Genomic DNA, 11,471 nt, shown 5'->3' on the forward strand with positions numbered 1-11,471 from the left:
CATCTATTTGGTGACAGAGAGTTGGAGAAGTGGCATTGGGACACCACATATTTGTTGTTAGGAGGGGAAAAAAACACTTTTATCCTCAGAGGTGCCCCCACCTTTGAGAGCAGAAAATGCTAAAAGAGACTCACGTTGGCTATTTCCCTACAGCCACAGGTCAGTTAGGCTCTAGCAAAATCCCAGTTAGTTGCGCGCTTGTGAAATAGATTGTTTTCAGGACAGGCTTGTTAAAAAGAAGAAACTATTCTGGGTATGTTTTTATTTATTTATTTATTTTTATTTGTTTATTTTTACAGTTGATTTACAGTATTATATTAGTTTCAGGTGTACAGCACAGTGATTCAGTATTTTTATAAAAATATGGAACACTTCATTAATTTGCATGTCATCCTGCTGATCTTCTCTGTATTGTTCCAGTTTTATTTAAAAATTTTTATTGGAGTACAGTTGATTTACAATGTTGTTTTAGTTTCAGGTGTCTGGGTATACTTTTTTGTTTCTATTTCTAATTTGGAGACAGCAGTTTACCCTGTGACCTCAGTTCTCTGGTGGAAGAGTTGTTGCTTTTAAGTTTCTTGGCTTTTTTTCTTCTGAGGACTAGAAGGTACCAGAAGCTGACTTCCAAGCTCCTTAGATACCAGAACAGACCATAGATAAGAAGTCTCTGACTCCTTTTTTTGATGTTTGACTGCTAACAACTTTAAACCTTACTTCCTCTTTCTTTCATCTACTTGTGCCCACATCTGTACATGGTGATAAGAAAGCCTCAGTCTCCCTTCCTTTGATTCTGGCAAGTGATTGAATCCACAGAAGGCCTTGCTCGTGTACTTGAATTCTCACCCTATACCATCCCCTAAGCTCAATAAAAAACCCAGGCCAGGCTCCTTTCCTTCTTTCCTTGATGTCTCAAGGCATTTTTCACCTTCTTCAGAAGCTTCCTTTCCTTTTCCCAAACACTTCCATTATAGAAGTAAGAAACCCTTTTCATGCTCTTTACGTGTGTATGTGTTATCATCAGTGCAGACATCTGAACTAAATCTCGGGCGAGGCTTCATCTGTCTTTGCAGGAGACCATAACAGTTACAGAATAGGTAACATGCTGCACTTTTTGCAGTACTCTTTGTTTTACTGTTTTATTGATAAAACCTTCAGATCTGTTGATATTAGTGTATGCCACCCTTGTATATTTCTCCAAGTGCAACTATGCAATAAATTCTGTGGACATTGTTGGGAATTGCTGGGCTGTAAATAGTGATCAAGTTCATATTCACAGGAAATAGCAATGGAGTATATCACTTGGCCATTCCATTCCTCCATTTGTGCATAATTTAATGATTTTTCCCCCCAATGGTCTTCAACACTTGGGATTTTCTTTTTCTTCTTCTTTTTTTTTTTTTTCTTGGCTGCTTTGGGTCTTCGTTGCTGTGCGCGGGCTTTCTGTAGTTGTGGCAAGTGGGGGCTACTCTTCGTTGCAGTGCGCAGGCTTCTCATTGCAGTGGCTTCTCTTGTGGAGCATGGGCTCTAGGGCACGCAGGCTTCAGTAGTTGTGGCATGCAGGCTCAGTAGTTGTGGAGCACAGGCTTAGTTGCTCCGTGGCATGTGGGATCTTCCCAGACCAGGGATTGAACCTGTTCCCCTGCACTGGCAGGCAGATTCTTAACCACTGCACCACCAGGGAAGTCCCAACACTTGAGATTATTAAATTGACTAAGTTTTGTTCTAATCACTGTGAAATGGGATTTACTGGACATATTAGTGTCCTATTACCCAGTTGCCAAGGTGATAGACATTTTTTCATATATTATCCTTTTCATATCTGTTAAATATGTTTTGCTTCTTTTTCCATTTTAAAATTGTCTCTGTTCATTTTAACTCTACAAAGTAGCCCTTTTCTATTTTTATATCTGTGTGCATTGCAGATATTTTCCTTTTTATGTAATTTTTTTTTTTTTTTTTGCGGTACACGGGCCTCTCACTGTTGTGGCCTCTCCCGTTGTGGAGCACAGGCTCCGGATGCACAGTCTCAGCGGCCATGGCTCACGGGCCCAGCCGCTCCACGACATGTGGGATATTTCTGGACCAGGGCACGAACCCGTGTCCCCTGCATCAGCAGGCGGACTCTCAACCACTGCGCCACCAGGGAAGCCCTATGTATCTTTTAACTACCTTAATTTTAATACATTTGAATTTGTCTTTGTCTTTATAGATCATTCTTTTGCTTATATGAGATACTCTTTCTATTCTTCTATCAATAAAACATTTACCTGTGACTTCTAAAAGTGGCCTAGTTTTATCTTTCACATTTAAATCTACAATGAGGAGGCCATTGTCTATGGAATGAAGGGAAATATGCTGCATTTTTCCTACTGGATAATAGTTTGTCCCTTATGTAGTCAAGTGTTCATGATATTTGCCACTACTCTCCTATTCTGTCCTTGAACAACTTTCCATATTAAATGCTGGTCTATGGAAGACACTTTTCCTTTCCTTTGTTCTGTTTGTTTTTCTTTCTGCTAATACTTGTATCCTCTGAATTACCATAGAGGTGTGTTAGGTAGACTGCCATGTTTTTCCATAGAAGACTTTGTCCATTTTTGGACATTCCTTCTTTGTATTAGGTTTGGAGGAGTAGCTTTTATCGAGTCCTAAAAACTGTTTTAGGTATTTGCGAAACTTAATAAATGTATCATTTGGGAGAGATGACATCTGGGCGACACTGAATTCTTTCTAAGAACACATGCCATCATTTTACTTACTTCAGTCTACTTTAACATTACCCAATAATTAAAAAAAATTTTTTTACATGAGGATCATTAAATATTTTGTATTAGTCTTGTTTAGTATTGAATTAAATTTGGTGTGGAGGAAACCAGAAGCAAGCTCTCAAATGTTGTCTCTTGGTGTTACCATGTAGGATGGGCTCAGTTCTCCAAGTAACAGATTAGAAACTCAGTGACCATTGTTGTTTAGGGAGGTGGGTACTGATCAGGTAGGCACCTTCTGCTGAACATGACACAAAATTACCACTCTCCAAAGGAAAACAGGAGTTTACCATATACACTTTAGGCTCACTGAGGCACTTTTATCTGTAAGGTTGGTCAGCTTACTCCCAAAAATCACAGATCCCAGATACTAGTGAAAGATGAAATTTGTGAGCAAGCATTTCTAAGGCTAAGCATTCTTGGGCCTGCTAATATTCACTGTCTTTTGCACACTAGGTAGTTGGATTTTGTTATGAGCAAGTGCTGTTGTTCCAGTGAAGAAAGAGTAATTAGGGCTGCCCTAGGCCGCTCCTCTTACTCCCTGGACCCACAACAAGAGAGGTGTTCCTTCGTTGATGTTGCTCTACCAAACAAGCTAATTCTAGCATCAGAATTGATGGATGGGAGCCTTTTTTCTGTTCCCTTCACATGGACATCAACGGGTAATTGGTCTCTTTCAGGGACCAGCATTTAGGAAATTATGCCACTGCGGAATTCCTATACCTAGGATGGGCTGTCATGCTGCTGTGCCCCACCTGGGAGCTCAGAAATGAGAGAAGGTGGGAGGACAGCCTCTAGAGTGGCTGGTCAGGTATCACTTGCTGATATAAGAGAAAAGGGTTTTGTGGGTTTTTTTGAGAAAGCACTGTTGAACTCTTTATGTATTTTTATAATTTGTGCAAATTCACCATGAAACCATTGAAGATTTCAATGAAGCCCTTGCAAACTTTGTCTTAACCTGTTCCCCAAGGTCATCAAGGCCCAGATTATAGTTGTATGATTCTGCCAAAATGAGGTCTTCTGTGATCTTATCATCTCAGTATGGGTGTTCTAAAAATTGTTCAGAAGCCATCCCAAGGCACATGAATATAGGGATTTTGTGGAGGTGTGAGTTGTCCTGTTTTCCTCCTCATGTCTCGGCTCTGACTCTGAATAACTTCCTAGCCCCATGAAATGAGACAGAGAAAGGAAAGCAAAACTGAGTATGTGATAAATATTATATAAATTTTAATTTATACTCCTCCACAAGAATATTTTCATTCACCCACCTGGATCTGACTACTTCTGTTAGCCTGGAGTACTTCAGGACAATATGACTAGCTGGATCTTGTTACAGGTTGGATTTCCACAGGACTTTTGGCCTCGTGTCTGATGATGAGAATAGAAAGAAAACCTTCCAGTTCTTCACTGTGTTGTTATTTGTTAAAACCTCATGCAGATGTGAACCTGTGCTCGTACAGTGCTGCACGATATGGTGGGTACTAAAGAGGGAATGAGAAAGTTTTTATCAGAATGAACCGGTGTGCTTAAAATGGACTATTTCTTTCATCTGTGTAGCAAGTTTCTCTTATTTCTCCAAGGTGCTCTATGTCTTGACAGAGAGGAATAAAGACTTGAAGTGATCACAGTACAAATGTAGCAGTAAATTCGTTGTGTTCATGATGCTCTTGAATTCATGAGGGAGTGTCACCATAGAGTGAGAGTTCTAATGACAAAGTTATAGAACAAATGTTGGGAGACCGCAGAGTCATATGTGAACTTCCTATGAATTGAGTATAGATTGCTGGTGCTCTTCATTCTGTCCATTCTCTCACATACGTATTTGGGATGTTTTAGGATTCAGTGACCTTTGAGGATGTGAGTGTGAAGTTCACCACAGAGGAGTGGGCTCTGCTGGATCTATCCCAGAAGAAACTCTACAGAGATGTGATGCAGGAAACCTTTAAGAACTTGACCTCAATAGGTAGGGATGATGACATTCTTACTTAATTACTTAGTCAATTAGAGAACCAGTGTTGCTTGCTTATCAACATTTTCAAGAGGTGAAATGTGGAAAGGGACTACATTAGTAAATAAACCAGGCATGGTCATAGTTCATCATGGACCTGTCATGTAACAACTTTTCTCTGATATTTTATAACTTATAATGATTTTTTTTGTTGTTGGTCTGCATTTTAGGAGAAAAATGGGAAGACCCTGATACTGAAGATCAGTATGAAAATCATGGGACAAATCTAAGGTGAGTTATATTCACATGAGAAAGCAATGTCCCATGACAGAATGTTAGTATGCCATGATATTTTTTGTTTTATTCAAGTACAGTTGATTTACAATGTTGTGTTAGTTTCAGGTGTACAGCAAAGTGATTCAGTTATACGTATATATATATCCATTCTCTTTCCAATTCTTTTCCATTATAGGGTATTCCAAGATATTGAATATAGTTCCCTGTGCTATACAGCAAGTCTTTGTTGTTTATCTGTTTTATATAGAGTAGTGTGTATCTGTTAATCTCAAATTCCCAATTTATCCCTCCCCCACCCTTTCCCCTTTGGTAACCATAGTTTGTTTTCTATGTCTGTGAGTCTATTTCTGTTTTATAAATAAGTTCATTTGTATCATTTTTTTGGATTCCACGTGTAAGTGATACCACATTTTCTTTATCCATTCATCCGTGATGGACGTTTAGGTTACTTCCATGTCTTGGGTGTTGTAAATATTGCTGCTATGAATACTGGGTGCATGTTTCTTTTCGAATTAGAGTTTTTGTCTTTTCCAGATATATGCCCAGGAGTGGGATTGCTGGATCATATGGTAATTCTATTTTTACTTTTTTATGGAACCTCCATACTGTTCTCCAGAGTGGCTGCACCAATTAACATTCCTACCAGCAGTGTAGGAGGGTTCCCTTTTCTCCACACCCCCTCCAGCATTTATTGTTTGTAGACTTTTTAATATGGCCATTCTGGCCGGTGTGAGGTGATACCTCGTAGTTTTGATTTGCATTTCTCTGATAATTAGTGGTGTGGAGCATCTTCTCAGGTGCCTGTTGGCCATCTGTGTGTCTTCTTTGGAGAAATGTCTGTTTCAGTCTTCTGCCCATTTTTTGATTGGGTCCTTTGGTGTTTTGATATTGAGCTGTATGAGCTATTTGTATATTTTGGAAATTAATCCCTTGTCCGTTGCATCATTTGCAGATACTCTCTCCTATTCAGTAGGTTGTCTTTTCATTTTGTTTATGGTTTCCTTTGCTGTGCAAAAGCTTTTAAATTTCATTAGGTTCCATTTGTTTATTTTTGCTTTTGTTTCCATTACTCTAGGAAACAGATCCAAAAAAAATATTGCTGCGATTTATGTCAAAGAGTGTTCTGCCTATGTTTTTCTCTAGGAGTTTTATAGTATCCAGTCTTACATTTAGGTCTTTAATCCATTTTGAGTTTATTTTTGTATATGGTGTTAGAGAATGTTCTAGTTTCATTCTTTTACATGTGGCTGCCCAGTTTTCCCAGCACCACATGTTGAAGACACTGTCTTTTCTCTATTGTATATTCTTGCCTTTTTTGTCATAGATTAATTGACCATAAGTGCATGAGTTTATTTCTGGGCTTTCTATCCTTTTCCATTGATCTATGGTCTGCTTTTGTGCTAGCACCATACTGTTTTGATTACTGTGGCTTTGTAGTATAGTCTGAAGTCAGGGAGCCTGATTCCTCTAGCTTCTTTCTTCTCTCTCAAGATTGTTTATGCCATGACATTGTAAAACAAAGAAATAAATCATCCCAGCCTTAAAATTAATGAATCTTAGAATTTTTGCATCAAACCTTTTTTCTCAAATGTGTCCTAAATGTTGAGTGTTTGAAAAATAGTACACTTGGAATCAGTATTCAGACTCACCATTTATGAATATTACTGTTTTGATAATTGCTATGATTATCTTGCAGAGCTTTAGTAAATTCACTTTCAATCAGAATGTGCAGAAAATGTGCACTTTCCTTTAAAATGGTAAAATTTTCATTGTCATAACTATTACTAAATATAATTAATAAACAATTCATTAATAATATCCTTCTTATTTTTTACAGCAGTCATATGGTAGAGAGACTCTGTAAAAATAATGAAGGTAGTCAGTATGGGGAAACATTTAGCCAAATTTCAAATCATAATCAGAAAAAGAAAACTGGAATAAAACTATGTGAATTCAGTGTATGTGGACGAATCTTCATGCGTCATTCATCCTTTAATAGGCACATGACATCTCGCACTACACCCAAACCACGTGAGTATCAGGAATATGAGGAGAAGCCATATAAATGCAAGGAATGTGGGAAAGCCTTCAAGCATCGTCAGTCCAGACATACCCATGAGAAAATTCACACTGGGGAGAAGCCCTATGATTGTAAGAAATGTGGGAAGGCCTTCAAGCTTCGCCAGTCTATTCAAAGGCATGAAAGGATTCACACTGGAGAGAAACCCTATGAGTGTAAAAGGTGTGGAAAAGCCTTCAGATATCACCACAACTTTCAAAAACATGAACGAACTCATACTGGAGAGAAACCCTATAGATGTAAGCACTGTGGTAAAGCCCTCAGTTCTCTCAGATACTGTCGAATTCATGAAATAACGCACACTGGAGAGAAACCTTATAAATGTAAGCAATGTGGTAAAGCTTTCAATTGTCCCAGTTACTTTATAAAACATGAGAGAACTCATAGTGGATTGAAACCATATGAATGCAAGCAGTGTGGTAAAGCCTTCAGTTGTGCCAGTTACATTCGAAGACATGAAAGGACACATACTGGAGAAAAGCCCTATGAATGTAAAAAATGTGGTAAAACCTTTAGTTGTTCAAGTTCCTTTCGAAAACATGAGAGAACTCATACTGGAGAGAAACCCTATGAATGTAAGCAATGTGGTAAAGCCTTCAGTTATTCCAGATCCTTTCGAAGTCATGAAAGGAGACACAGTGGAGAAAAGCCCTATAAGTGTAAAAATTGTGGTAAAGCTTTCAGTTGTCCAAATTCCTGTCGAAAACATGAGAGGACTCATTCTGGACAGAAACCCTATGTATGTAAGGAATGTGGGAAAGCCTTCAGTTATCTTGCCAAATTTCAAAGACACATGATGAAGCATACTGGAGATGGACCTTATAAATGTAAAGACTGTGGGAAAGTCTTTGATTGTCCCAATTACTTTCGTTGTCATGAAAGGACTCACAGTGGAGAAAAGCCATATAAGTGTAAGGAATGTGGTAAGGCCTTCAGTTTTCTATGTTGTCGTCAAATACATGAAAAAAGTCATACTGGGGAGAGGCCCTATGAATGTAAGCAATGTGGCAAAGCCTTCACTTATCTCAGTTCCATTCGAAAACACGAAAGAACTCATACTGGAGAGAAACCCTATGAATGTAAGGAATGTGGAAAGGCTTTTATTTATCCCTCAAATGTTCAAAGACACATGATAATGCATACTGGTGATGGACCTTGCAAATGTAAGGATTGTGGGAAAGCCTTTGATTGTCCCAGTTCTTTACAAGCACATAAAAACACTCACACTGGAGAGAAACCCTATCAATGTAAAACTTGTAGTAAAACCTTCAGTTGTCCCAGTTCTTTTCAAAGCCATGAAAAAACTCATAGTGGAGAATAGCACTATGAATGTAAGGAATGGGTGAAAGCCTTTATTTTTCCCAGTTCATTCCAAATACATAAAAGAGCTCACACTGGAGAGAAACCGTATTTTTGCAAACAGTGTGGCAAAGCTTTCAGCACTCTCTGTTATATTCAGATACATGAAAGAACTCGTACTAGACAGAAACTGAATGTAAGGAATGTGGGGAAGCCTTCATGTATCACACGTTTCCAAGGACACATGAGAGTGCACACTGGAGAGAAACAGTATATATGTAAGGAATGTGGGAAAGCCTTCAGTCCCATTTCCTTGGAAAGCCACGAAAGAACTTGCACTGGAGAGACTGTATTGAATGTAAACTATGTAGGAAAACCTTCACTTGCCCCACATCTTTACAAAACTATGTGAAAATGTACATGCGGGGCTTCCCTGGTGGCGCAGTGGTTGGGAGTCCGCCTGCCGATGCAGGGGACACGGGTTCATGCCCCGGTGCGGGAAGATCCCACATGCCACGGAGCAGCTGGGCCTGTGAGCCATGGCCGCTGAGCCTGTGCATCTGGAGCCTGTGCTCCTCAATGGGAGAGGCCACAACAGTGAGAGGCCCACATACCGCAAAAAAAAAAAAAAAAAAATGTACATGCATTAGAAACTTTGTAACTGAAAAATTAGGGAAACTTTTCAATTTTAACAAATATTTTCAAAGTCATATGAAAACTGCACTGGAAAGAAATTATCTCCATGTAAGTACTATGGGTACACTGTCTGAAAATTCACAACATGAAAGAAATGTTATAAATTTTCTTTGTAATTGACTCATTCTTAAAGTGATTCTCTCTAGTATGGATTTCTAATTTGTTTTCAAAGTACACATTGAAGTGAGATAATTTTGTAGATACTCATTAAGCAAGAGTTCCTTAAAAATTAATAGGTAGTCTTTTAGTTATTTAGTAATTTTTTGTGTGTCTATTTTGAAGTCTATTGGAACCATGAATTGAAGTTTATTTCTAGTATGCAAGTAGGTTTAATTTTTACCTAATTTTGTAAGTTATATGTAAGGAAAAGAACATTGAAAAATGCTGGTTTGGTTTTTTTTTCCTACTGGCTTCCTGTGGCAAGTACTGGATATGCCTTATTCATTTTATAAATATATATATATATATATATATATATTCCACCTTATTTAGCAGAAAACTATCTTTTTATTGCCTAAAGATCCTTATTCTATTTTCCGTGGAATATATAATTGCTATATACTTGTAAGTATGCAAAGTTTATCATAGTGCAGTCTCTTGTGAATTATCTTCATCTTTTGTCCTTTACACTTTGTCATTTCTTTTGATTGGGATTTGGACTATGGAATTTACATTAAGAAGAGAGACCGGGCTTCCCTGGTGGCACAGTGGTTGAGAGTCCACCTGCCGATGCAGGGGACACAGGTTCGTGCCACGGTCCGGGAAGATCTCACATGCCACGGAGCAGCTGGGCCTGTGAGCCATGGCCGCTGAGCCTGCGCGTCTGGAGTCTGTGCTCCACAATGGGAGAGGCCACAACAATGAGAAGCCCGCATACTGAAAAAAAAAAAAAAAGAAGAAGAGAGACGTGTGAAAGGACAATAAAATTTAGATTTGGCAATGTCCCTTGATCCTGTTATATTAATGTGAGTAACATGAACTATATTTTCTAGAATGTGTTGCCTTATGATCCCATGTGAGAAGTCACCAAAGCCTAACTTACATGAAACTTGGAATGCAGAAATGAAGTATGATTTAGTCAGGTTTTGAAGTCACCTGTATGGAAGGAGACAGAAGCATAGGGCCTTTGTAGACACTTGCTTCCAGCCCGTTTTCCACATTATTTTCCCTATCAGTCAAGTATATCCTCAAAACCACCGTAGACTGCTTGACTTCCACTTGATCTGAGATGTAGGCTTCTACAGTTTTCCCCAAATTCAACATTAAAGATCCAATACAGTTTGGATTTTCCTGCAAGCTCTCATGTGTCCACCTTGTAAGAAATTTAGACTGTCATGGTTAAGAATATTCTCTGAAGCACTGAGTGCCCTGTTCTCTAGATCTTATTTGTATAAGGTCTAATTTGTAAGCACCTTGTTCTGTTTATACTGCTCCTGACTATGTGCTCCCCATTCCACTATGACAGTTACAGTGGTACAATCCAAAAGAACTACATGAGAGTTTGTTCCTCTACTGCACTGTGCAGTGACTGCTCTGATGCAGTCCTTCTGTGTAGCATCAGCACCTTCCTCATATCCGGCAGGTTCTGTGTGTTTCCTGTTATTCGTAGCTGAGTGTAATCCCTAATATGTCTTCAGTCATGTTTTATTGTATTTAATTTAAAGTGTGGGGCTTCCCTGGTGGCACAGTGGTTGGGAGTCTGCCTGCTGATGCGGGGGACGCGGGTTCGTGCCCCGGTCCATGGGGATCCCATGTACCGCGGGGTGGCTGGGCCCGTGGGCCATGGCTGCTGGGCCTGCGCGTCCGGAGCCTGTGTTCCGCGGCGGGAGAGGCCACAACAGTGAGAGGCCTGCATACTGCAAAAAAAAAAAAAAAAATGTGTACATTTTCATGTCAGGACTCAGCTCACCCACCAGCAGTGTTGCCAGTCATCTCCACAAATTAAAATCTCATGGGTGCAAATTAGACACTGATGTCAAGGAGAAAGGGTTCAGTTAAGAAGGTGGAACCACCATGGGAGGAATCGATGAGGTCTAGGGGAGTATGATTCCACAACTGGAGAGATTATAAAAATATCTAGCAAAATAGACTTTATTTTTTATTTATTTATTTAATTTATTTACTTTTGGCTGCGTTGGGTCTTGGTTGCTGCACACGGGCTTTCCCTAGTTGCAGCAAGTGGGGCTACTCTTGGTTGAGGTGCACAGGCTTCTTGTTGTGGTGGCTTCTCTTGTGGAGCACGGGCTCTAGGCGTGCGGGCTTCAGTAGTTGTGGCACACAGGTTCAGTAGTTGTGGCTCACGGGCTCTAGAGCGCAGGCTCAGTAGTTGTGGTGCACATGCTCCGCAGCATGTGGGATCTTCTCAGACCAGGGCTTGAACCCATGT

At 39.5% G+C, this 11,471-nt stretch overlaps 1 protein-coding gene and 1 pseudogene across 1 annotated transcript; one reads left to right on the top strand and one right to left on the bottom strand.

The window, feature by feature from the left end:
• Positions 1 to 357: 357 nt before the first annotated feature.
• On the bottom strand, positions 358 to 451 carry LOC113609005 (uncharacterized; annotated as a pseudogene).
• Positions 452 to 3,608: 3,157 nt separating this feature from the next.
• LOC113608485 (zinc finger protein 709-like) lies at positions 3,609 to 8,902 on the top strand. Its single transcript, XM_027084857.1, has 4 exons — positions 3,609 to 4,239; positions 4,602 to 4,728; positions 4,944 to 5,004; positions 6,848 to 8,902. Exons 1-4 carry the CDS (start codon positions 4,237 to 4,239, stop codon positions 8,409 to 8,411), a joined length of 1,755 nt encoding a protein of 584 aa, XP_026940658.1. The 5' UTR covers positions 3,609 to 4,236; the 3' UTR covers positions 8,412 to 8,902.
• The last annotated feature ends 2,569 nt before the right edge of the window (positions 8,903 to 11,471 follow it).

This window comes from Aethalodelphis obliquidens, unplaced genomic scaffold (assembly GCF_003676395.1).
Source record: "Aethalodelphis obliquidens isolate GAN/ISIS:26980383/991018 unplaced genomic scaffold, ASM367639v1 scaffold53, whole genome shotgun sequence".
Classification (NCBI taxonomy): domain Eukaryota; kingdom Metazoa; phylum Chordata; class Mammalia; order Artiodactyla; family Delphinidae; genus Aethalodelphis; species Aethalodelphis obliquidens.

Bases quoted from the DNA above. Each gene is read 5' to 3' on its own strand.
- LOC113608485 (XM_027084857.1), top strand. The intron at 4,729-4,943 runs GTAGGGATGATG...TCTGCATTTTAG, and splicing joins TAAGAACTTGACCTCAATAG to GAGAAAAATGGGAAGACCCT. The intron at 5,005-6,847 runs GTGAGTTATATT...TATTTTTTACAG, and splicing joins AATCATGGGACAAATCTAAG to CAGTCATATGGTAGAGAGAC.